Source organism: Agelaius tricolor, unplaced genomic scaffold (assembly GCF_023055355.1).
Source record: "Agelaius tricolor isolate 1412-34295 unplaced genomic scaffold, bAgeTri1.0.p SCAF_19, whole genome shotgun sequence".
Lineage (NCBI taxonomy): Eukaryota > Metazoa > Chordata > Aves > Passeriformes > Icteridae > Agelaius > Agelaius tricolor.
The window spans coordinates 9,875,378-9,902,491 of record NW_027269279.1 but is presented as its reverse complement, the minus strand read 5'-3'; the positions used below and the strand labels follow the sequence as shown (position 1 = coordinate 9,902,491).

General features: G+C 38.3%; 1 protein-coding gene across 4 annotated transcripts in view; it reads left to right on the top strand.

Annotated features, from left to right (window-relative positions):
• PARN (poly(A)-specific ribonuclease) overlaps window positions 1-27,114 on the top strand; it is a 42,087-nt gene that overhangs the window by 3,571 nt on the left and 11,402 nt on the right. For 3 of the 4 annotated variants that reach the window (XM_071444211.1, XM_071444209.1, XM_071444212.1), the window contains 13 exons: window positions 671-709; window positions 2,503-2,545; window positions 3,176-3,256; window positions 5,028-5,084; window positions 5,934-6,011; window positions 7,100-7,143; window positions 7,631-7,673; window positions 9,351-9,426; window positions 10,508-10,618; window positions 10,704-10,773; window positions 16,314-16,369; window positions 19,035-19,121; window positions 23,867-23,941. In XM_071444211.1, the coding sequence (XP_071300312.1) occupies window positions 671-709; window positions 2,503-2,545; window positions 3,176-3,256; window positions 5,028-5,084; window positions 5,934-6,011; window positions 7,100-7,143; window positions 7,631-7,673; window positions 9,351-9,426; window positions 10,508-10,618; window positions 10,704-10,773; window positions 16,314-16,369; window positions 19,035-19,121; window positions 23,867-23,941 (860 nt within the window). The remainder of the gene's footprint in view (window positions 1-670; window positions 710-2,502; window positions 2,546-3,175; window positions 3,257-5,027; window positions 5,085-5,933; window positions 6,012-7,099; window positions 7,144-7,630; window positions 7,674-9,350; window positions 9,427-10,507; window positions 10,619-10,703; window positions 10,774-16,313; window positions 16,370-19,034; window positions 19,122-23,866; window positions 23,942-27,114) is intronic. The other variant, XM_071444210.1, reaches the window with a different exon arrangement.

Genomic DNA, 27,114 nt, shown 5'->3' with positions numbered 1-27,114 from the left:
TACTTGGGTTAACTGTAGCAAAATCTACATTTGACTAATTTTTGCATGTTAAGAACATGTGATAATGTATACAGGTGTTGTAATTTATTTTGAGCTGTAACTTCTGCATGTAGTGGCAAAATACTTAAGTATAGTCAAGAAATGTCTTTTATGTGTGAGCTGCCTTTGGTTACTGCTGAAGTGATCCAGATGCATTTCATAAAGAAACTTTTAAAATCTATTGAGCTATTGCTTGTTCACAGTTGGCAGTGTGTGACTGTTTTAAGTAGGTTTCCTTCCCAAAATTCTATTTAGCTTTGGAAACTAGATATTTGGAGAGTATGAGTATTTAAAAAAAATGTTAAAAACTAATTTAGGAATAGTAGAACATGGTGAAGCTGGGGATAAGGTACCATCACTGTATCTGTACTGAGTGATCATGACTACAGAATACTCTCTGATGAGAGGATACATGGGTAACTTTAAAACACGATGTAAATGCTTGTACAGTTTGGCAGCTGAACATCAGAATTCAGTCCATTTCTTCCTAGCCTATAGTTCTGCTAGCAGTGACTCTTGCTTGAAAAAACTTTCTACAAATGAACACTTAGAGTCAGCTTAAACTGGAAATAGTTCCTAGGAAACCCTCTGTAAAAGGATTGTTAGTAACATGATTGTCTTTTGGTTTTAGATTTCAAAGGAAATTAATTTATCAGACCTTGAGCTGGAAGTAAGTTACTGGTAATACTGCCTTGCTGTATATTTTTAGTACTTTTGATAAGAAATCTGGGTAAGATGCATCTACTTAACCGTGGTGTGATTGATTTACACTTTATTTTTCCCTTTAAAAGAAGACTTCTGTAATGTTCTGGAGATGAATTACATTAAATTATTTGTAATGATTAATTTAGATATTAAAGTTTAATATTTGTTTTATCCTATGTAAAATCCCTGAATAGACCAGCACAGCCTAGAATTATGTAACAAATGCAGCATGCTAGGTTTTTAGTGAGCAGAAAGTGCATGTGCTTATATAGATTGTGGGCTTTAACTGAAAAAATAGCACTTCTGTGGTAGGTACTGCTATGGTTATAGTTTTCTGTTGAATGCCAAGCATAAACACTTCTGATAACTTTGTATATTGCCTGAATGTATCTCTTAAGGCCTTAGGGGAAACTCCAAGGCTTTAGAGTAAGATTTTCACTCTTCTGACTGCAGTAGTAAGATGTGGAAAATATGCAAGTCTTTTTTTGTATATTTAGTTAATTCAGTGTTTCAGCACTGAATTTGGCACTCTGATACTTACACTGGAAGCAGATAAAATAAAGCTTCTCTCTAGAAAATAGGATCTCAAGAAGTGAGCTGGAGAACTAATCTGAAAAAAGCAGTTGTGTTTTCAACAATTTTTCAGTGTCATTTTTCACCATGTCTATAGCTTCCTGTAGCATGTAGTTTTGTTTGTCTGATACTTATCCTTACATCTTCTCTGAGTGGATGGAAGAATGTGTGCTTGTGCTTTTTTAACATTCAGCAGTGTTGCTTTATGAGAGCACAGCTGTGTACACTGTGTGTGTGTATTGGAGAGAGAAAGCCAAGCGGTGAAGGTAGCACGGAGCTAATTAAAGCAGAAGAGTGAAGTTGTTGATTGCCCTTGTGTCCTGACCTCTTCACAGGTCGTTTTCCCTATTGAAGTATTCTCTTGTGCATCCAAGGTTTGTGGCATGAGGCAGCTCATAAATGAGATGGAGATCAAAACTGTGTGAGGAGTCAGGGTGGAAAGGACACAACAGTGTTTGGAATGTGCTCTCCAGTACTAATTCTGGGAGTAGCCAGAGGCCAGGGAAACTTCCTGGTTCTCAAGTGGTTGTGCAGTTGTGGTTAGTTTATTATAATGAGATTATGAGAGTAATTGCTACTGGTTAAGCAGGAAGATGCAATATTCTCTTACTTTTGCTATCAGTTGGATGCTCTGTGTATGGTGTTATTTGGAAATTAAATGTGATTGTAGTGGTGTGATGCAATTCTGTAGCAGAGGTGATGACATTTGAGTTAATAATTCCTACTAAAATCTACTGGTAGCAGAAAGTTCAGGGTTGTTAATAAGTCCTCAAATAAGTGATGTATTAAAGAGATGCCATCTTCAAAGAAGCTGTCTTGGAGTTGCAAGTAAATGAAAGCATTCTTGTTTTGGATTTCTTGAAAGCAAAGATTCTAGATTGTAATGAAATATCTATATGATATTTACTTAATATCACCAAAATAAGAAATTACAGGTTCCACAATAGCATGGGAAATTGTGTAAGTGCCAGTTGCTGTTAGGTAATGTAAGGAGGCCAGTTAAACTAGCCTATTGCTTCAAAGTTTGCACAATTAAAATTAAAGAGAAATGTGTAATAGTTCTTTTATGCCTAAGACTTATAGAAATAATTAAACATGAAATTATTAAATTACTGTTGTGGTTTCAATATGCTAAATGCCAAGTGAATAACTATTAATATTTACTTTTCATTTGTTTTGATGTAGGTATCCAAAAGGTATCCACGTGGAAACTCTGGAGTCAGATAAGGTAGCTAGGCCTGTTACTGCCTCTAACATTTGTTCTGTTGAAAGGAAATTGGATTTCTCAGTTTCACCATCTCTCCTGATTTTTAGATCTAACTTGAGCTTTTTTATGCAAATTCAAAGCATTTTAAATTGAACACAGTGAACTAGTTTCTATCTGACCAACATATGGGGTGTGAGCATGTATTTGTGTGGCTTAATATTACTTTTTAAATGGATACTAAAAGGTGTTTTAAAATACAGTGGGTCTGATGTGCAGTATTAGTTCAGGTTGTGATCTCAGAGGAAAACCAGCAGCATCATGTGCTGTGTCCTCACCTCCCAGCATAGATCTCTGCTTCAGAAGGTATTTGAAACAAACTATTTACAAGGAAATGCTGATAATCTTTTTTGAGAAGTAAAAAGTGGGTTTAGGAAAAATTAGGTTTGATGGATGAAGCAAATAGAGCTTTCTGAAATTGGCTTCTGGGAGTAGGTGATAATGTGGTGCCCACAATAGAAACAGCTGTGTTGCCAAGTAACTGCTGCTGAGGTATGACAGTTTTCTTTACAATGTAAATTTACAGAAACTTGCAGCAGCCTTAAATCTGAACTTCTCAGAGTCATTCCTCAAACTCTACATCTTTTGTTTTAGAAGGAGAGATACATTGTTATTACTAAGGTAGATGAAGAGGAACGAAAAAGAAGAGAGCAGCAGAAACAAGCAAAAGAACAGGTAAAAAATTCAATGCCATTAGTTTGTGTGAGAGAGGAAGGGTGAGAATCTCTGACTTCACTCAGCAATGCAAAAATGCAGGATAGGGTTTGGTATTGTTTCCCTTTAGTTTGCTGTGGCTGGCTGAATTTGATTTTATAAATTCTACCAGATAACTTAGGCCTTGCAACAGAGCAAAAAGAGTTGCAAGACACTCAAGTTTTTTTTTTGAAATCAGAATTTGTGGAATACTGAATGAGTATTCTGGAGTAGTGACTACCTCCCTATATGACTGCTCTCACAGAAGTGTGTCTCAGTAAGAGGAAACACCAGTTTCTTGCAGAAATTCTTGAGCAAGTTGTTACATGGTTTGGATTCAGAGTCTCCCCTTCTCTTACAAAGCTTGCTTGCTCTTGGCTGGCTGAGTTAGTGTCCTTTACAGTGAATGTGCCTTTTCCTGATAGAACCACACTGCTGTGGTAACAAACTGACCAGGAGGTCACACCTGCTGTATTCAGACACTCTCACTGCTTATTAGACTTTTATTTTGCTTACTGAGTGATGCAGATTTCAGGAGGTCATAAGACTTGAATTGTGGGAGTTCCTGATCAAACTCCTGTGATTTGTGATAAAATCAGTTTGGGTGGAGCAAACAATACTTCTATGCAGATATCCTTTTAAGAGGAAAAGAGATCTCTAAAGAGACATTAACTAATATGACATCTCTTTATCCAGAAGGCAGGTTGGGAGCAATTTACCACTACAGTAGGGTTTTTAGTGGGGGTATTACTTGCTCAAACAGCAGCATTCAGAGCTGAACTAAAGTAACAGTGAATGTTTTTATTGGATTTTAGTTCTGGTTGAATAAAGACAAATAACACAAGGCAGAAATTGCTTCCCTAGACCTGAGAAGGAAAAATCTGTTACAGAGCAGTTTGTGCTGTAGTCAGAACCTCCCAAATTAATCAAAAGTCAGTCTATACAACTACAGCATTATATAATGTGAGTTGCACATTTTAATTTTTCTCCTTGGTTTTGTTTATATAAATAATGAAGAATGTTTCTTCCTCAATCTGTGGTAGTGTAAAAGTATGGGCTGATTTAATAGGAGTGACAATCAGGATTCACCCTGTTGCATATGTAACAATGTATGTAAAAAGTACAGCTGAAAGTACCCAGGTTAATTTTAATTCCTTGGGAGCTGTTTGCAGTGTCACAGCTGCTGAGCACTATTGGAGCTCGTGTGCTGACAATGAACTGACTGCAGCTGTTGCTGCTCTGGCTGGGGAGAGGTTTCCCTGCCTTGCAGCAGCCTTTATTTTGCTGTATTTTGCTGTATTTTGCTTTGTGGCTAAAACACCAGTGATATCATCCGTGTGTTTTGTCTGCTGCTGAACAGCACTTGCACAGTGCCAAGGCTTTCCCTCCCACCCTGCCCCAGGAGCAAGGAGGCTGGAGGGGATGGCCTCTCCTTATCCATACCCACAAATCTTATTGTCTGCTTTTGAATTTCGGGTGAGGGGAGTGAGCAAAGCACAGAGTGGCTGCTTGGGGCAACCCAGGACAGCAGCTTGTGACTCATCCTACTTGACAGCCAACTAGAGCTACATGTAAAATGGAAATTCTGTGAGCAGCATCCTGCTTTAACCTTTTGTGTCTTCCAAATATTGACATTTCCTTCATGTCTGTTCTTGGTCTGTTTGAGGCAAACTGGGGGCATCTGGCAGTTTGCAGGTACAGTTGTAGCAGTATTTGTATTTGTGTCTCGCTAATGTCAGAATCTTTCTTACAGGAAGAGTTGAATGATGCTGTAGGATTTTCCAGAGTTGTTCATGCCATTGCTAATTCTGTAAGTTGATGTGATTTTTAAACTACCTTTGTTTGGGAGAAAAAATAAATAATTTAAAGAAAGGATTCTTTTGCTGTTACATTTTGGAGGAGAAGATGAGATATTAGTTAAAGTGGCATTTTAAGTTTATGTTGTTTCATTTCTTACAGTGGTTGAGTGTAGTAGGTTAAGTAAGCTCAAACTAAAGAATGACATGAAGAATCTTAGTATCTGTAAGAGTCAAGAATAGCAATTTCTTAGAGCTCTGAGGTAAATGAGCTTTGGTGGGTTTTTCTTTCTCTGTTCTGAAAAGATTTTGGTGTGTTTTTCCTTTTTTTTTCTTGGCAGTTAAAGGCTGTCAAAGAAGGACTGTTATGTCAAATGAATGAAAGTTAACATTTTAAAAAACTGCTTGAGCTTTTTCAAAGAGCTTGCTTGTACAACATATGGCATGAAAGGTTCTGCACTGTGAGAAGCCAGACCATGCTCTTAATAACTATTGCATGTTATAACCATAAGGAATATATTGTGTGTTGTTGTATAAGTAAATTAAAAGGTAATGGACAGAGAAATGCCTTGACTTCAATCTTAAATAGATGACATTTGGAAACCAAGTAGCTCTTCTAGTGCATTTTCTCAACATACGAAGCTGCTGTGAAAGCCTGTGGTAAATGGTGGGGTAGAGGAAAAAGGAGTGGCTGCTCTGAGAGAATGAAGGAGTGTGTGGGGCAGGCAAGAGCAAATGGGGAGGTTTGATGTGTTCTTGTTCCCATGTGCCCTTGGCTGGCATCTGGGATAGGGGTTTTCACAGGTGCCCTTTGCCATGGCCAGGACTGGGAATGTACCAGGCATTTAATGTTATTTTCACAGGGCAAGCTTGTTATTGGGCACAACATGCTGCTGGATGTTATGCACACCATCCATCAGTTCTATTGCCCCCTACCTGATGTAAGTAATCTTTTGAGTGTTCAGATGATGAAATAAGTGCCTTAATGTATTTGTCTTTTAATATTATCTCCACACTTTCTTCTGAATGGAAGAATTGGTCAGCCTGTGAACAAGTGTCAAAAAGTCTTTTAAAGAAATCAGTTTGGTACTTCTGGCCTTATTGTCATAAATATTTATGTAGAAAGTTTAGTTGGATTGTTCTCCTTTGCATTTTTTAAATGTTCAGATCAGATAGTAGAATTGTGGTTTTTGCTTATGTCAGGTATATTTAACTGACTGATGTGTTATAAGATACTGGTATGGAGCTTCAGCACAATTATGTGGCATTTTCTCCTTTGTAGTTTACAAAATGGAAATGTGTGGTTTAAAATAATATAGTACACTTTCTAAAGTGATAAGCAGTCTTGTAGCAGGATGATGTTCACTGGGATGAAGAGTTATAATGTCAGAATAATTAGAGGGAGCACACTTAGACTGCAGCAGGGCTGTTCTAACAGTTCATGACTGGACTATTCAGTTAAACTAAGCAGTGTATTGGCACCAAAAGCATTGTCTGAGGAAGCCAAAGGTCTTCTTAGAAGGATGGCTCACATGGTGTTTGGGGAAAGACTTGATCATAAGATGGGAAAAAGATGATTGGGACCAGTGTGGATGTTGTTGGAATGTAAACAGTTGTCAGTAGTTGCTGTATTTTTGACCCTTGGCAGATCTAAACCTGTAGGCAGTCCCTGCATACCTGGAGTGGCTGCTGATATTCCATTGAAATACAAAATGCTGGGAACACTTAGAACAGTTAACTGGGCTGGAATCAGAAGTAGTCTAGGGTATAAAATAGGATAAGGTGTTGGCAGTGAGAGAACATTTTATTACTAATGACAGGCAAATCAGAAATACTTAGTCTGTACTGGTGTGTAACTGCAGGTGGTGTCTATGGTAGTGCTGACAAATACATCTCTCACAGTGAGAATTCAGTAGCTGTAGTTCACTTCTAGAGGCTGGTTGGGTAATTGTAGCTACTGCTCTGTCCTCCTGAGACTGTAAACAGTTCACTGACTTGGATTTTATCTTCTGGTTTAATGTTAAATTAGGACCTAAGTGAGTTCAAGGAAGTAACATCATGTGTCTTTCCCCGGTAAGTTCTTAGTTCAAACTTTCATCCATTTCAGTATAGTTGTAGCAAGCTGATGTGTTTTGTCCTAGCCCTGTACCCTAGCTGTTACTGGAAGAGAAATTGGGATCAAGTTAGATAAATACAAATTTTAAAGTAGTTTTGAGCAGCTTTTTTCCAGAAAAGCAGTGTTGTTTGTTCACTTCTTGGCAATGGGTGCACCCTTGCTGTTCCCCTGGGTTTGGCATCATATTTGGTCTTTTGCATCTACTCTTCATTTGGAACAAGATTTATTTGCTACTGGTTGTTTGCATCTCTTGCTGTTCCTTGGTTGCTCTCCTTTTTCATGCTGAACAAAGCCAAGGAATGTTTTGGCTGTTCCAAATCCAACAGTAATTTTCAGTAGGGTGTATCTGCTGTTTCCCAGCTAACACACTAAAACGTTTTTTGAGGGTTTGGCAAAATGGGCATTCTTCTGTTTCAACCTATTTAGCTCTTATTTTGTTTCTAGGTTACTGGATACTAAACTGATGGCAAGTACACAACCTTTTAAGGTAAGTTAATATTATAGAATGATTTGAAGATACAAAATTGCATTAATACATGTGTATTGAAACAAATTATACTTCTTTGTGGAGAAAGATGTTGAATAATATTTTCTGTGACACTCCTTTTATTGTAGACAAATGATTTTTCTTTACCCCTTATCTAAATTTACAGAATTTATAGAATGCAAATTTTTACTTTCCTACTAGTGGCTTTTGTCACTTTTGTTTGAAGCTTTATGGTAACTTGGCAGCTTTGAATTTCAAAATATGTCAAGTTTTTGCTAGGTAAGATGTGATTGGTAGATTATTTTCTTCTTGTTAAGTAGCATGTCCCCTCAGGAGATAAAAAAATGCTGTTCATGAACAAATAGGATCTGGAAGCTGCTTGTATATTCAAAGCCTTAGAGTACTGTGAATGCTGACTTAGATTTGTCTGGAAAAATGCTTTATCATCATTAGGTTCTCTTGTGGCCTTTGCTCAGTGGGCAGTCAGCAGGAGGAAAAAAAATTACAGGTTTCTCTTAAAATCTCTTACAGCCTGAGTTTTATTCTTCTAAAAAAGTATTGAGATAAGTGTTCATAAGCTCTTGTTTTCCCAGGTGCCCTTGAATTAATTAAAAAACATGCTGAGGAAGCAGCACCTCTCTTTGTGCATAGCTCTGTGATTCCAGAGCATTGCATAAAGCTGTGCTATTAAATGCACTTGCAGGTATTGTCAGGGTTGTGTTGCACACTGCTGTGGTAAGAATAGAGGCTTTGGCATTCTGAAAAGTAAAAAACCTCCACAAGTTTTGTGTTTGGTACAGCTATGTGATATTTGTGATTCTACAGCAGATACTTGGGATTTTAGCCTGTTGTTATGAAACCCTGCTTTTGGGATGCCAAATGAATGCTTCATTGGAGCTTGTTCATTGTACATAGCTCTTGATAACTTTTCAGGCTGCAGACTTGATGAGTGTAAACAGCTAAGCTTGATTGAGAACCAAAGGAAATCTGGTCCTCATAGATCTCAGACAACTTTAAGAAAGATTGTGTTAGATGTTCTGCTTTCTCTGGCTGTTGATTCTTCATGGTTCTGTTGTACTGATTGACAACTTATATTTGATTAAGAACTTCAGTAAGGAATTCATCTGTAATACATCTTTGTGGCTCTTTATTCTATGCAGATAATTCATCAGTAGATTCACTAATGCTGCTCAACTAAGTTGATGTGTAGGAGCAAATTTCTGATTGTCAGACTCCTTTCACTGTCTCTGTATTACTTTAAATCAGTAGTATTTACACTTCTAAAACTATTCAAGAATGTCCAGTCAGCAAGCACATTTCAATACTCACCTTGAATACCTTAACCATTATGATCAGTATTCAGGATGCTTGCCCTGCTGTTTGTGCTGCCTTTTCCCTTGTCACATGTACCCTGCATGAAACCAGATACAAATAGAAATACTACTTTGGCATAATCCCTCAATGATTCTGAGCAGCATTAATAAATGTTTATGATGCAAGTGAGGCAAGGTAACTGAAATTTGTCTTGACCCACCTCTGGTGCATTGAAATAGGGCTGTGTGCAAATCCTTAGAGAACACCAGGTGGCAGCAGTAAATACTCCTTTGATCCTGTTTGATTTCAGTTTCCAGGGAAAATGTGCTTGGCATTGGCAATTAATGATGGCTTTTCTTGCAGGAGCTCATTAATAATACATCACTTGCAGAACTGGAAAAACGTTTAAAAGAGGTTCCATTCAGCCCTCCTAAAGTTGGTAAGGATATATTAAAATGCTCTTTATTTCTGAAATGTTTTGATGATTCTTGTTCTTGATCTGAATTATAAATTCCCTGCTAATATTCAGTGTTTTGAGGAAGGGACTTTAAATGAAGGCACTGTACGTACAGTGCAATTATATTTAGAAGTATACCTGGAACTTAATAGGAATCTAGACAGAAAAGAATGGATGAGTTCAGTGAACAGCAATTTCATCATCTTTTAATGATGGATTTGTTTTCTTTTAGGTTGGTTTTTGGGGATTAATTTGAAATTTGTTTAAAACTTTCATTTGATGGTTGTCCTTTAGATCAAAGCCAGAGCACTATAGGAGGCACTTGGACAAACAAACAAAACTAAGAAAACTTCTACAGCAGCAACCAGTTATGTGTGTTCTAGAAATTACTAAAGTTCTTTTAGTAGGAAAAAGGGGTTTTTGCCTTGAGGTGAACAGAAGGATATTTAATCAAAGGGCAAGCTTAGCTCAAGGGTCTGGAATTTTTCTAAAGCTGCTAATTTAGAAAAGGGAGAGCAATACTGTAGAGTGGAGTATGCTGAAAGGGAAAGTTTCAATGCTGGATCAAAATCATGATGAGCAGTACTTTTTTATATTGCTGAATGTGCAGAGCATAAACACCAAGTGCATTTGTCAATAAAGACATCTTTAAATCACTCCTTTTAGTCTTCATTTAAATATCTTGAAAAATCTGACCTATCTATCTGGTTAATAGTGAAGCTTTTAATTAGACTGTTCTCTTAAATGCAAGTCAGGAAAAAAGAGACTCTTTGTGGGGAATTCTGCTGTCACTGTCTTACAATTAATGCTCCATTTTGGCTGAGCAGGTCTGGGGATTAAGGGTTTTTTAATAGGAAGGGCTTTCCATCTTATGAACCTATTCTAATTTTAAAATGCCAAACAAAACTGCTTTTTTATGAACTTAAGAAAATTCAAAGATTCTGCAAGTTGTATAAATTTCCCCAAGTGATGTTATGCTCTAACAAAATAAGTCTGTGGGTAAGCATACAGGGCTGGCTTTATCTTCTCTTACAGTTATTTATAAATGCCTTTTTCCCCTCAGAAAGTGCAGAAGGATTTCCAAGTTATGATACAGCATCTGAACAGCTTCATGAAGCAGGATATGATGCTTACATTACTGGACTGTGCTTCATTTCCATGGCTAATTTCCTAGGTACATGTGAAATCTTTTCCAAACCTTCTTCCTGATGCTCTCTGTAGCTGCATATTACATACTGAATTTATTCTTCATTCATCAGGTTCATTCCTCAGTCCTCCGAAAAACCATGTGTCTGCTAGATCAAAACTCATTGAACCTTTTTTTAACAAGTAAGTAGTTGTATGAAAAACCTGCTAAAACAAGGAAGTACAACACCAGCTGCAGCAGATCTACCTCTAGCCATGGAATCAATAGCTAACTGCATTTTTCTTTAAACTGAAGTTTTTTTGGTTTTCTGATTCATCCTGGTAATGCTGGAGACACTATGAAATAAATACCTTTGCTTTTGAGGAGGATGGTTTACTTTCTGCTGACCTGTGAAAGGAAACTTAGAAGAGTGCCTGGACTGCTTTAATGGCTTTGCCATTATTTCTGGAGTAAACTTTGGAAGTGGTGGAACTGAAGAAAAACTGGTCAGGTGTTCTTTATGTTGTAGGACCCTCAGTAACTGGTGAAAACTGAGTGTGCTCATCAGGCTGGAAAAACTAAAATATCCCTAAGGTAATGTCAGTCCAAATAACACAAAGCATTGGTATTGACATTGCTGGGTAACCCATTTTTAAGATGGCATAAGAATTATACATGTATGATTTATGGGATGATGCTGTAAGCAGTATTTTGCTTTTCAATTGGATCTTCTTGCAAACTCCTTGAACAAATTGAAGTAAGACTTGGGGAAGCTAGAATTCTTTATTCACAGAGTCAATCCTTTATGTAATTAATCTGTAGATTTTACCCTAGGAAACTTCTAAAGATGCTGCAATCTGTCACATAAAGAAAAAAGACTTGAAATTAAAAAGATTCTAGTGCTTACTCTGTCTGTTTAAATTCAGGAGAAATTCCATCCTTTCAAACCTGTAATACAAGAGTTGGCAAAATGAATTATTTTAGCTTCGGATGGCCCACACATATGAGAAAATAATTGTGATCAGTGGCTTTCACCTTTCATTGTTCTGAAAATCATATCTTTATAGTGACAGCAGCTCTGTGATTCTCTTGACACTGAGACATATGAGTCAGCAACTGCATATATTTTAGCAGATGCTACAAATATTCCCTAGATGAAACAGGGACCCACAGGGACTGCTTGATTTGAATGTGAGGGTGAAGATAGAATTGATCAGCACAATTTCATTTTAAGATGGGATTTGTCACTAGGTTTTTGGTACACACATGCCAAGTAGTAAGTGCCAATTGAGCAGGATAATTTTTGGTTTAAGTAATAAACCAAAATTCTTCCTAGAAATGCATATTTGCAACAAGTACAAACAGCAACTCTTAGAGCTGTCACAATAGTACATTCAATTTAAGCTTTTCAAATTAATTGTTTTCTTGAAATGTGACATTCCTCTAGGAGTGGCATTTCAAAGTTGTGAGAGTGAGTGAGAGGAAGCCTGCTGTGTCTGTTCTGGCTTCAGGGTTAACTGCCTGACTGTAAAGAAAGGAAGACTTAACAAACTGTAGGGAGAACAGCTCCCCCTTTTTTTTTATTTTTTAAGCTAGAAATGAACATTACTGTTTGCAAGAAAAGAATGTTTGTCCATTCTGCCCTTATTGAGAGCTTGTAGCTTCTTGTTTTAGAAAAGCTGTATATTATTTTTAAATTTTTAAGACTTGCCATGTCTTACCTTCACATAATTTGAGAAGCTTTGCTATATTCTAACTAACATCTGCCACATGACCTCAGTCAGAGCCTAGAGGTGAGACTCTCTCACCTTTTCCTTACAGTGAGCAGACCAAGGCTTGTACTTTTCAAGCTAGTTGTCTTTCTCCTGTAATGTAAAACTAGCAAACCAGAATAAGACAGCTCTTTTTTTTCTTTTTTTGGTTTAGATAAAGAATGTTTAAGTACATGTCAGAAGTCAGAGCTGTGGGGTGTTTGAATGAACAAGTCTTTTGCTCTGTTCAGTCAGCCCCTGTGTGCAGCACGTGGTGTTTTTAGCCCCTGTAGTAGCACCCAGGGCTCTGCACTTCAGAGTTCCCTGCTATCCCTTGGTGAGTGTGCTGCTGCTGGGGCTTTTTGGCAGGTGTGCTCTGGGCTGCCAGCCAGCTCCTGTGGACCTTCCTGGCTCCAGTTTGTGGTCTAGACTCTTTCCCCAGCTGAGCATGCTCTTCCTGCTGGGGAGACAAAAAACTATCTTCCTCCTTCCTCCAGAAGTTCTACCTGATGCTGTGGGCAGCAGTCAGAACAAGGAAAGCTTTTCCTTTGTGCTGTAGTCACATTCTTCAAGCAAAACACAAACTACAACATGCAAACAGTAAGCTGAACAAATGACAGTTATACCTTGTGTCACAAGTTCTTCCTGAAAGAAGCTGAGCAGAGGAGTTTAGTGTAAGGCAGCTGTTTAGAAGCAGTGTTCTCAGTTTGAACTATGACCCAGATTCTTGAAAATAATTTTTAAAATAGACCATGATTTTTTGGGTTGCATATAAAGTCTTAATTTCAAGACATCTGTGTATTAGATGTTAATACTTAACTACAGTTTAGTGATTAAACTTTCACGTCATTGCTAGGACTTTGGAAATATTTCCTGTTTGAATGGGCTTGTCACTAATGTGATTTAAATTAGTAAATTTAAAATTAAAAAATCAAGCTTTGATTTTTATGAACTTAGCTTTCAAATGAAGGTAATGGACATCAAAATTACTCTTGTAAAAACTTTCATTCTGTCAGCAAAATTATGGAACTTCCTGGCTGGCTGTTCAACAATGATGGCCAGGATATATGTTAATGTTCATATAGACTAATGATGAACATAGGTAAAATCTTTAGTTTTTAGGGCTTTTGTGAGAGTGGAACTGATTAAAAACAGACTTTCCCTTAGGGTTGTTTGGCTCTTTTAGGCATAATGCAGTAAGTTATATGATATACAACTCAATAAAGCAGGAATTCCAGAGATGCATTTCTGTAATCTTTATGCTTTATTGTATATACAACATCTTTGAAAAATCCTGTTTGTCTGCTGTGAGTAATCCCCAATGAACATTTATGAGTTGAGATGATGGGACTCTTTATTGCAGTATCTAAACTCTTATGTGTATAATTTGGATACTGTTATTGTCTCTCATACTTTCGAGTTGGTTTGAAATTTTTTGACTGGTTTAGGTCAACGGCTCTTCCATTTCTTCCTGCCCCCACCCACAAGCCCCACAAACTTTTCATGGCAATGTTCTTTTGTATCTCCTTGGGTTGTTTGAATGCTGTTTATTCTTTTGATGTTGCTTGAGGCAGGGGGTGGAAGAGGTGTAGAGGAATGAGAACACCATGTTTTATTGAGATGAATAGCATCATGGTCTGTAGAAATAGAAATTAGCTTAGAAATGTTTTTATACAGTGGATACCAGAAACCAAAATCCGTGCAAATCACTTGGGTTTGTGCTATATTTGTAGAAAGTTTCTCATAGAGAGCTGTGTTCTCTGGCATGTACTGGAAATCCCTCAGCTTTTCTATATTCATTTACTTTTCTTTGCAAAATTACTGCAAAAAGAGATTGGTGTGTTTTTGTGTAGTTTGACCAATAACTTCCCACTCTCACTGTAGGAATAAAGAGTTGCTGTTCTTGTGCTTGCAGCCACGTGTGGCTGAAGTAGTCACTGACCTGGACTGGTAAACTGAGCTGGGTTAAAAAAAAATCTCTTCTTTTTTCAGCTAGATCTGTTTGTGTGCACAGTTCACCACACACCTGTGAAAGCTTTGATCCTAGCTCAGTGCAGAGGAACAAAGGTGACTCCTTGAGACTGTTTATGCACTGCTGTGACTGGCAATGATGGCCTTCCTCTCCTCGTTCTCTTTGACTTGCCACAGAAACAACTGGTTTCCAAGTGGCCCCCTCAAAATACCCCAGAGTTCTTACTGAGAAATGGATTTCTGTCCTCTGCCTGTGTGATCTGGCTGTAGTCCCTAAACAGTGTAGGAAATAACATTTTTTTAGCTTGGTCTGCTTAGCTTTTAAAGAAGTATAGCTATGGCACTGATTCTCACAGCACTAACTCACCACTTCATGAATCCAGCTAATTTAATATAGAGCTCATGGTGTCATACAGAAAAGTCTTATCAATTGAAATGTTCTGCAGATAGATGAGGAATCTTAGAACCATAGTTATGGATTCTGTTGGAGCTCAGTGTTCATAATCCATGGGGTGTAAGTTAGTGCTGCAAGCTGCAGTTACTTCTGTTCCACACCTAAAATCAGTATTTAGGCTGCAGGGAGTGTGTGTGTATGTGCTGTTTAGTGACATAATTGTTTGGCCAAACAAATAAATGTAGGATTTGTCTCAGGGAATAAAAAATTAATCCTAATTAATTTCAGGTAAATGTATTTTTTGGCATAAGTGTGTTCTTGCAGTTGGCCACTGTATTGCTTTCCTCAATATGATAAAACCTGAGGGAGGGAAGCTTAACTAGTCTTCTCCCCAGAAGTTTTTGTTGTGTTTATAGTAGCCTTCATCTTTATTTTTATGAAAACATACTAAACTTACTATTTGAGTACTTTAAAAAGTAGTAGATTCCAAGAAATTGGCAAAAGTTTGTTCAGATAATAATAAGTCAGCTTAAAAAAAACAAACTTTTTTTTTTTTTAAATAAAACCTCCCACTTTTGCTGAGACTCAGAGGATAAATTAGGTGGGCCAGTGTGTGGCACAAGTGGTGCCAGTTTTCACACCCTGTGGCTCACCTGTAAAGCTGCCATACAGTACATTTTACCCCTGTGTTTGCGTTTTTTTTCTTTCTTCTGTTGGTAGCAAAACCAAGGTAGCAACTGCATTCCAGTAGACTTATCAGTGAAACAGGGAATCATAAGGCATGATATTCAAACTGTTAGGAACTACTAGTGACTGTGGTGTGACACAAAGAATCTCTAGGGAATTACAGAACAGTCTGTTCACTTAGAAAAACTCAGCTGTTCACATCAGTTAGGACTTAGTTGAATGCTGTAACTGCAATCTGAAAAGCATTTTAGAAGCTTTTTAAAGTTATTTATTTTAGCCTTCCAGTGAACACTATACACAGCAAATGTTTTGTAACATCAAAGTGGCATCTGTACCTGTGACAGGATTTTAAGCTGTTCACCTTACTTTGGAAGGAAATAGTTTTCAGAGCTGAGTAAGAGCTTTTCTTGAAAGCATTTCTTGAATGTTCTGAGAAACTCTTCAGATACATGTCAAAGAGGAAAAGACTCATTCCAGTTATCTCCAAAGAAGTCATGATGGCTTTTGCAGTTTTAGGGTTTTAAGATCCATTCTGTCTAAAGCATGTTGAAGTGCTCAGAAAATGGGGAGGTTTGTGTGTATTTGGAATGATGGCAATGTTTGCACCACCCACTGTGCAAGGGGCTCTTACTGCACAGAGCTGCCACTTGTTAAATGTCCCGTCCTCACTTGTCCTTACTGGTTTTAGCAGTAACAAATTGGGCCTTTTTGCCTTTGTTTTCTTGAATAAGTAAAGTTCCTGGCATGATGCCAAGTAATTTGAATCTGGTTGTTAGATAAGAGATTGAGCTTAGAGGGTCTGTTTTGTTTTAATGTACTTTAGGATAAGTTTGGGATGGTTATTCTGCTTCTTTAAAAGAAACATGTAAAATAACTATAAAAAGGAAGAGGGTCTTTGGGCAGAAATTTGCTAATGATTCTTTTCCACTTTGCTTTCTAGGCTCTTTCTTATGAGAGTAATGGACATACCATATCTCAATTTGGAAGGACCAGACTGTAAGTAGCTTCTCTCATTGTAAAAGTAGTTCCATTCTGACACCCTTCCTGGAGAAGGAAGTGTAAAGATTAATTGTGTATATCTCAAGCAAGGATATCAGCATATTTATCAGCTGTGTTTAGGTTATTAGCTACTTATGAAATGATTTAAATGTGTCTGCTCCCTTGTTTTCTTTAACAAAATACTAAACTCAGAAATTCTTCAACTTTGACCAGAGAATCTGCATTATAAAGGGGACTGAAGAGAACAAATTAAGTTAATGTAACTAAATGAGAGAGTTTGAAATTAACAGCTTTATTGTTGTTTTGGGTTACTATTATTATGTACCATATCACATAAAAAATGGGATCTTCACACTGTCCCCTCACCCCAGCAGTAAATAAAAAATGCCAACTAGTGAGTAGCAAATGGTTCTGAAAATCTTGTGGCCACTTTGCTTCTCAATTGCTGTGCAGTAGTACCTCTCCTTAACTTCAGCCTGAACATCAGGATCCTTTAGCCACATGGGATTATGATAATGGAAAAATATGATTTAAGACATTTTTACCCTTCTGTTTTTTTCAGTTTACAGATCTGGAGCTGTAATTAGTTGATAATACATTTAAATACTAATGTAAATGTCCTTACTGTTAGGGGATGTTTCATTATGAGGGGGAAAACTTTGGATGAGGGCTCCCACTGATGCCTTCACTTAGGAAAATGTGAGGCCCTGGAGGTCAGTCTGGTCCTTGATTAGATAAAAGCTTACTTTTATATTGAGGAGTCAGATACACAGTGTCTTGCAAATGATACCCATTTGGAAGCAGTCCTGATGTGGACACATTTTCCACTCCTTGCATTGGAAAGCTCAGACTGGAGGGTGACTCTATTAGATGCCAGTGTAATAGTAACAGAATGCAGTTGTAGAGAGATGGAAGTAACTGTTGGAAAGTACATGCTGTAAGGGCATAAATTTAATTTTAAATTCAGTTAGGTGGTCAGATCACTGAGCTCTGGCTCTGCTGGAATGGTAATCTAATTACATTGCATCTTCCTTCCCCAACTGTTTGATACTGAGTGGAAGAATGGGTAAATACTTTGGGTCATTGAGAGAGTGCCAAAGCTACTAATTTGTAAAGATGCTACTTCCACTTGCTGGCCAACTTACAGGATTGTTTTGATACTTTGCCAAGAAGGGTTGCCAAAAAAGAGTCTGCCTCTGAAAGTCTGTCTCTTTTATCTGAAAGCCACTCCTGTAGAACAGACTGATGCAGATATTCTAGGAGAACCTGAGCCAAGGAGGCTCTCTAAGGCTCAAAACAGAAAGCATTGCAGGGTTGGCACGTTGGGCTGGCTGGTTTAGCCACTTCAGTTGCTGTTGTGAGATGGAAACCCCAGTGTGGGTTGAGGAAGCAGTCTGGTGGTTGTTTTTGGGGGTTGTTTTGCACAGAAGCAAAGGCACCTAAAGAGTACAGCCAGGATTCTGTGAGAGGTGCACTTGGGGTCTGTGTTCTTAGAAAAGAGATGAGGCACAACTGACTAGGTGACTGTTGTAATTTGTGTGTTTCTGTTTGTCAGGTAGTGAAATAGCAAGTTTGTGCAATTTTTCCTGAAATAATGGATTTCAGGAACATGTGCTAAGTTAACTAGTATTGAATATGTGAATGTGACTTGGATCATACTGTGTGTTAAAAACTCATTTAAAAGAATGAAGTTGCTGCAAAAAATTACTGGAAAAAAAAGAAAAATAAGCAAATATTTTTCACCTGAGTAAGGAGAGGTTAGAGATTTTAAGGACAGATTCACTGTGAATTTAAGAATAAACGGATACAAGAAAGTTAGGAATATTTTATTTTCTCTAATCAATATAAAAGGGCTGTAATATCTGAAAGTGGAATTGTTCATGCTATGACTTTCTACTACTGAAATACAAATAATTTAACTATGAGTTTCCCTCTGTTCAGTAAGCTGTACAGTGATGAATCAATCAGTTGCTTGTGGGGTTTTGCTGTTTCACTTGTATAGTGCAAAAAAATTGAAGTTTAGTCCTTAAAAAAGTTGTGTCCTTTTTGTTTAAGTAGCAGACTTAGGGAGCAGGATTTCACCTGTGCTCATGAAGGGACTGCTTTCCTTTAACTATTTGTGTCTCTGTCCAGCCTGACTGCACTCTCAGTGCTCATGTACACCTGTAATTTATCATTAGGGAGTTTCTGGTCAACTCAGAATAATCCACTTGTTTAGGTGAAACAGATTAAAACACTTAGCAATAACAAGTGGCTGATGGTCTGATTTTGGACACCTGCTCTATGAATGAGATGCACCTTGGAAAGCACTCCTGTTTTAATGCTGAAAGCTGAGGAGATCAGAAACTAGAAAAGTTCTGTCCTGGAACTTGGTTTGGTGCAAGGGATGAGGAGGACTACACTTGTGGACATTTCCCACTGCAGGAAATGCTGTTTCAATTTCTTAAGCAGATGAGCTAGTAGGATTTAGTATATCTCTCATGCCTAAGTGCAGGCACATTCTCACTGTACCTGATGCAGTTTCAGAAATCTTGGCCTGTTATCGTATTTAAAAAGGAAAGGGAAGAAAAAAGCTACAGGACCACATTAGATGACTGTTTTAGGATATTCTAAAGATCCTAGCAGTGACTCTTATTTTAACAAAAGCATTTTTGTTTTGTAGTGCAGCCCAAACGAGATCATGTTCTTCATGTTACGTTTCCCAAAGAGTGGAAGACTAGTGACCTATACCAGCTTTTCAGTGCCTTTGGTGAGTGATGTAGTCTGTCTTGGTGGTGGTGGTTTTTGTTTGGTTTTTTTGTTATTATTAATAAGGTAAACTTCTGGTTTGTTATTTTTAGTCTGTGGGTGCAGACTTATTCCTAGTATAGGTAATGATGAAATTTTTTGTCTTGTGGACTTTGTAATGATGTGCTGAAAATTACTCTTCTTATTAACTGCTCTTTGGAAATCTTTATTTTGGTGCTTGTTGAATATTGTGGATCTTTTATCCTTTTATTTACAGCCTCTCCTGATAGGAAGCAAGAATTTATATAGGTGGAAAAACAGAATGGGGATTGGTGTGGGACAGATGGAGGCTTTAGGAACAAGGTTCATCCTGCAGTCAGTGTAAAGCCAAACTCCAGCATGTGAGTCTAGGCAAGCAATTAAGCTTGAAAATAGCCAAGTTGATTTGCAGATTGTGAACCATCTAAGTGAGAAGAAACAGCAAAAAGGGTGGTTAATAACTGGACCAGTAGTCCTGTTGTTGCTCTACTAAGTATGAAATGTAGGTACCTGGACAGCTGAGCTAATAGATGATGTGGAAGAAGAGACCTTATCTCTTGTGGCTTGGCACTCTGTGCAGGTTCTGTGGAGCTGCATCCAGCTCCCTCAGTTATTGTGAGCATTCGGTCTTCACTGCAGCAGGGGTCAGTGGAGTGGCTAGGATTTAATAGCCCCGACTGGGAGATGTAGGAAGAGAGAATGTAGAAACGGCAGGATCCTCGCGGAGCTGCTGTTCGGGGTGAGGAACGCGGTTTGTGCCCCTCGGCTCCCGGCGGTTTGTGCCCCTCGGCTCCCGGCGGTTTGTGCCCCTCGGTTCCCGGCGGTTTGTGCCCCTCGGCTCCCGGCGGTTTGTGCCCCTCGGCTCCCGGCGGTTTGTGCCCCTCGGTTCCCGGCGGTTTGTGCCCCTCGGCTCCCGGCGGTTTGTGCCCCTCGGCTCCCGGCGGTTTGTGCCCCTCGGTTCCCGGCGGTTTGTGCCCCTCGGCTCCGGGCGGTTTGTGCCCCTCGGCTCCGGGCGGTTTGTGCCCCTCGGCTCCGGGCGGTTTGTGCCCCTCGGCTCCGGGCGGTTTGTGCCCCTCGGCTCCGGGCGGTTTGTGCCCCTCGGCTCCCGGCGGTTTGTGCCCCTCGGCTCCCGGCGGTTTGTGCCCCTCGGTTCCCGGCGGTTTGTGCCCCTCAGCTCCCGGTTTCCTCCCCTCGGCTCCCGGCGGTTTGTGCCCCTCGGCTCCCGGTTTCCTCCCCTCGGTTCCCGGCGGTTTGTGCCCTCATTGCCGGCGCTTGCCGTGCGTGGGACGGGCACGGCCGCCAGGGGGCGCGCTCACACACAGCTCAAGGCTCGCTTTGGGACTTGCCAATTCCCGCACTTCTGCAGATTTTAGAGCTGAATGTTTTAATATTTCCATTTACAAACTTTAGGTTCGGTAATTAATTAATTAATCTATATTTTTTAAAGTATTCTTGCCATGGTATCTCAAAACAAACTGCAGATTATTCCTTCCAAAATTCTGGAATACAGAAGTACCCATGGTTTTCCAGTTGTAGGTGGATGGGGGCAGAGTGGTACAGCGTGAGGTTGAGTGATTTGCCAAAAGCTACAAAAAAAAAAAAGGCAGTAGCAGACATGAATTATCCTAAGGCATTACATCAGTTAAAACAAAGTGTCTTGAAATCAAGCAGTATTAGTCGAATTTTACAGAAAAATTATTTTAGAATGAAGGCAAGCAGAGTTATAATCTTCCATGGAGCTTCTAACAAAATATGGTGAAACAGCTGAAAGGGCTGCAGTGTCACACTTGGAACTGGTTTACATTTGCTACTCTAGAAGGGGTGTTCATGATTCTGAAATCCTTCAGGACTGCCTGCATACCAAGTGGACACCTGTTCATGCAAGATGTTTTTATAGTCTCAGGGGTGAATATAGTTTCACTGTACAAGTACTTGCAGCACTATGCAGTCTCTTAGAAGACTTTAGATTCTTAAATTTGCATTGTTTATTTGGTCATGCTGATGTGAAATGGAAAGTCATTAAAACAGGACTTGCTGGAATACAGCTTTAGTGTATAGCCTTAAGTTCTACTTAAATTAATGTCTTTGGGCTTTTGATTAAAACTCATACTATCAAAGTATTATAAAAGCTACTGCTTAATTACCAGTAGAAGTCATGTAGGAAATGTACAAGAACAGAGTATAAAAAGGAAAATGTTTCAATGATGTGATCCATCAGTATGATTTTATTCTGTGGATTTAATCTTATTTGCATGTTTGAGTTAATACATGGAGAATTTTCAAATTTCTTTATAGAAGAAATACATTTTACTTGCACCTTCATGTCATAGTCCACCAGTGGCATTCTTCAAAGTATTGAAGACTTGATGTATTCTAGAAGTGCAGAGAGAGAAATTTCCTGGTTTATTTCTCTAGGGTTGGTGTTCCATTACATTACTGTCCATGGCTTATCTGCACTGGCCTTGCAGTGAGCTGGCACAGGGCTCTGGTGATTGCTAAATATTGTACTGCAGCTGCATTTGCTTTCCAGATCTTTATTTGCATTTCACCATACTTCTGAAATGCACAATATTTACTGAGTGCTTAGCAGTATTGCTGAATGATTTAATTTATTAATCTTATCTCTCCTAAATTCTTACTTCTTAATAATGATGAAATGTGGCAGTCTGAAGAGAGCATTTCTTAAGCATGGAGAGTTGCATAAGAGCATTTGTTGCGGTTTGCTTCAGATTGGAACTCAGTGTCTGCTATTTAATGTTTGACTTTGTTTAAATTCTGTATTTAAAATGTATAAATCTGAGTATAAAAGCAAGATATGTTGGCAGGTGTTGAAACCCTTTATTAGCTAAAAATACAAAGTCAGAAGTCATATGGAATGCATCAACCCTTCTGCAACAATAAATAAGGATCTGATACTGAAATTATGTGCCACCAATAGGTTGGATTTTTATTAATTTATTTTTATTTGGCACTTAGTGAAAATATGGATTCTGAAGTCCATCTGAATAATAGCTGAATTCCTTTAGGAAATTTTTTTTGTCTATCACTGATCTTATTTTATACTGAGGGCACAATTGCAAGGTATTCAGGAGAATTTTTCTTTCTGATCTATCTTTCAGTCTGCTCGGGTAGGTTGAAATTAATAAACTGTATATATAGGAAAAGGACACAATCTGGACAGCATTTCTGTGTTCCAGAGTTACAGCAGAATATGGTCTCGGATGTCTGAAATGATTGTTTAGCAAATTTTGTAATTAGTAATACAAAATTGGAGAACGTTATACACAAATAATTTTAGAGCAAAGACTTACCAATGCATGTAGAGCAATATGAATTTGTACAGTAAATTCTGTCCTTTAAAGGAAACTGCATGTCGGGGTCCTACCAAATTGCACTGCAGTTCTGAGCTGCAGTCACAGCTTGGGCCTTGTGTTGTGAAATGTTCATGTCCTGCCAAAAGGATGTTCTCCCTACACCAAAGAGCCTTACCCATAGGCAGCAAAGTTCTTCAAAGGCAAAATTATTAGAAATTGAATTTACGTGCCCTAAAATATGTTTAAAGAAATTCTAACTTCATGGTGTAGGCTCATCTTAATAGCAACCTTAGCCCTTCAGTACAGGGGGATGTCAGAAACCATACTGAATTAATTAGGGTTTTGGCAATGATCAAAATGATTATAACTTAAACTCCTAAATAGCTGGCTACTCAAATGTATAGCATGCGAATGAAATCTAGCTAGGCTTTTATTTTTTTATAATTAGAAAATCTGTTTATAATCTGGCTGGATTTCAGAAGAGATTTCTATAACCTTGTAACCCGTAGACTAAATTAGGTTTCAATAGATTAAACAACTGAGAATAAATGTATTTTAAGCCATTTTGCATCGTTGTTTTTAACCTTGTAATGTCTGAAGGTTAAATGGTGGTGTAATATTATATATAACTTGATTTTCTAGTCTACGTGAAAAAAAGGCACCAGTTTTCAATATCTGAATTGTACTAACAGTAAAGCACTTAGATAAGGACAGGAGATGTAAATGGATTTCAGACTATAATAAGACCTTGTGTCTGGAATGGGAATCCTTTCCTCTGCTTTTGCTTGATTATGAGCTCTTTTAGTGCTAATGTGACATTTTAAGCCATTCACATAGAAAATGCACTAACTGCTTGATGAATAGGGGGACTCATTTCCAGTCACTGTTCCATTGTAACAGCTTCCAAATGAGGTCCATGATTTTGTGCATTTGTCCTCATATTGACTCAAATTAAGTTTTTAGTTCACATCCAGGAAATTATGTATAGTGGGATTCAAACAAATCAGAGTTTGAAAATTTAGTATCTCAACAGTGGAGTTCTCCATTGGTGTGATCAATCCTCCACTTACCCCTTTCGACTGGAATTTATCATCACTCAAAGAGCTGTTATTTATTTGAATAAAGGGCTGCAATTCCCAGAAAATCATTTCACTTTATTTCATAGACTCGTGTAGAAGCCACAAAGGGAGCATGTGAGGGTCTGGGGTGTACAGGGTGCTCATGCTGCCCTGAATTTCTGAGCAGTTCCAGGCCCTTGTGCTACTGGGTATGAACTACACACCTGTACAGTGGACAAAAGCCTTCTCAAGTGCAGTTACTCTTAGTTGGCTTTTTTATGTCATGGCATATCAGATAAAATCTGTGACTGAGTCTAAAATAAAAATAGCCATAAAAATTTCTTTTGCTTTTCTAGGTAACATTCAGGTTTCGTGGATTGATGATACATCAGCATTTGTCTCACTGAGCCAGCCAGAGCAAGTACAAATAGGTGAGTGTTGGGTTTGCTTCAGCATTAAGATTTTAACTGACTCCTGCAAAATGCTCTGAGCCAGCAGGGTCTTGATTCTAATGGCAAAACCACTGCCTTGCTTGGAGGAACTGGACTTCCATGGCAGCAGTAGCACATGTTTGGCAGTAAAGACAAGCCCAAACTGGACTTGCTTGGGAGTTTTGTGTTTCATTCCATGATCCTCCCAGTACTTAAAGCTGTATGTAGAATAGTGCTGGTTTCTTCACTTGCTGCAGTATTTATTGAGGCTATTTACTGTTACTTTGCACAGAGTGTAACTGTCAAAGACATTTGTGGTCTTCACCTCTAAGTACCCTTTGGACTGCTGCACATTTGGTTTGGTTTACATTTACAAGGAATAAATGCAGTGAGAAGCCTTTTGGTGCATTGTAGAGCACACACAAAAGAACAGTTGTCCAAAGAACCTGGACTGTTAATGTGCCTACACTCCGTGTATGAGCAATGTGCAGTCTCTCCAGACATAAGTTTTAAAATTTTTATTTGAATATTTGAAAATATTACTGGTAGTTATGTGGGAAAACAGTCTTCTTGGTGTGTTGGGTTTTAGGTTGGGTTTGTTTGTGGTTTGGAGATTTTATGTTGTTTTGGGGGTGGCTTCGGGGTGGAATTTTAAAAAGATTTTTGATTGATTGTAGCTGAATCCAGAAGCTCTTAGTGATTTCTCTGGTTCTTTTGGGCATTTATTTGAGTTCTGACCCATGACCTTACTTCAGGGAACAATGGCTGGAAGTAGCCATTATAGATGATCATTTGGGGTATGTTCTGGTACTTTCACCCCCATTTACTGAAATGCTTGCATCAAATGCTGTGTGGCCAGTGAGAGCAGCAGTATAAGTAACACTTCTGATTAACTGGCTAAAATTTTGTTGCACTTAAGAGCTATTCAGACAGAATTCCCACAAATAAAAAAAGAAATAAAACAGATTAGAAAACCCCATTGAGTTTACATCATCTATCCTTACTAAGCCCAACTAAAGAAGCTTTCAGGGCCTGGATGTACAATCAGTGCATTTCTGTAATTCCTTATGAACTTCCTGGGAGTGTCTTTCATACTTCCTCATACACTCATAGCTCTGCAGAGGATATTGAGGGTTCACCAGCAGCCTCCTTATAGCAATTGCTCCATAGCAGCAAGAGCCATTGTTTCTTCATCCATATATAGATATATAAGAATGAAATAACTTCTAATGAGAAGTTCCAGATAAAGAATTATGTCAATTAAAGCCTTCCTAGATGCTGCTGCAGTAAATTCCCCACTGCTGTCACCTCAGGTACTTATCCACTGTGTAAATGCTTGGCATATACATGATCACCACTACTTTTTGTAGTTGTTGTTAGGTTTGGTTTTGGTTTTTTTGTTCTGTTTTGGTTATAGCAAGTACATATTTTGGGAAGAACTGAATTATTGAAATTGAATCTTTCTGGCACTGCTCTGTGTCTTTTTTTTGTGCTTTGACAAGCAGGGAGGCTTGTTCTGTGGCCTACATGCTGGGAAATGTTATTTGTTTGAAAGCTCAGGTGATTATAGTCTTTCATAGATTTTCATGAAATCAGGTTAATAGAAATTCATATACTGAAAGCAGTGAGTCAACCAAGCTGATAAATTAAAGCAACATCAGTTATCAAAAATTGTGTGATTTGTACTGTAAAATTGCTTAAAATTCTTGGTATTTTGTTGGTTTGGGAGCTGTTGTTTTTTTCTGTAATAAATGCATTTTAAAATCAATTCTGTTCTATTCCCTCATCTTAAATTCTTTAATGAATTGTTTTAGTAATAAAAGTCACTATTTGTACTTGTGATCAAGTGAGATATGCTTAAGTGAAGAACCTAGGAAAAACTATAATGTTGACCTGGTTTTTAACCTGTTCCTATAAATGTCTGCATCTTCTGGACTTTGTAAAAAGCCTTGGAGGACTGTGAAACAATATGAATACAAGGCAAGATGTTCCTGTGGGTGTACTTCTGTGCTTATCTCTTGAAGAGGTTTCTGATTTTGAGGTGCTATTTAGAATCTGTATAGGCACCTTCTGTCTTAAGCTGATACAGGAGAGGAGAGCAAAGGGATGGGCAGCACCATGTACAAATTGGTGTTACCAGTTTGGGTACAGCCTGCAGATAGTTGCTCTTATCAAATATACTTGAGATACTCTGGTCAGCTAATCAGTCACTTATGTTAACATTTTAATGCCTTGCAGCAGAAATTGTCCAGGTATGCTTGAAAGACTGAAAACTGTATATAGGTTAACAAAAGGGGCCATTAATGTTACATTGAAAGTTAGACTAATATTTAACAAAATATAGTTGAATTGTGCTTACATCTTGGTAATGTCCATGGTTACATCATCATGTACATGTTTCTTTAGCATTTATGGCTTCTCTGGGAGTAAGTTTGTACATTTGCTGTGGAAGAACTCAGCCCTGAATGTTGTGTAAGGGACAATTTAATTCCATTTAGGTTAATTTAAAAGATGCCTTCTGATTTGGGATGTTGAGTCTTCTGCTTTCTGTTGATAAAATAGGCACACAACACTGCTGCTTCCACTCCTGAGTTTTACTTTGAAATACTGGACTATGCATGTGCACTTTTGTCATCATGGCAAACTTCTGGATTGTTACATGTGGCATGAATAGCCCTAGTAGTCAATAAATAAGGCTGTGGAACCATATGGTGAGTATTGAGAGTAAAACAAAATGCCACCTTAGCTAAGTGCATACTGTTGCTGTGGCTGAGGCAGTGCTCCCATGTTTTAAGGAGAACACGATCAGATAAGGTTAATGCAGCATCCATACAGAGATCACTTAAAGGCTTCACAGGTGAAATTTTACTGGAGTATTTCATAAGCTTAAGTGTTTAGAATTGCAGCCTTAATCTCTATAGCTCTGTGTGTTTATTGTATTTGTATATTGTGGCTTTTCTTTTACCTACACGGTTCACCAACATATTTGTCTTTTTATTAAGAGGCTTAATATTATCAGTGGCCATCTGTCAGGATGTTGCTCTGCATAAAAGCAAGGACTTGACAAAAAGGTGTCTTTGTAAACATTCCTCTTGACCACTCAATGGCAGTCAGCCTGTTTGATGTCTTCCCTAGTAAAGAGGGAAGGTGCCATCCTCTAGAAATGCTTTTCC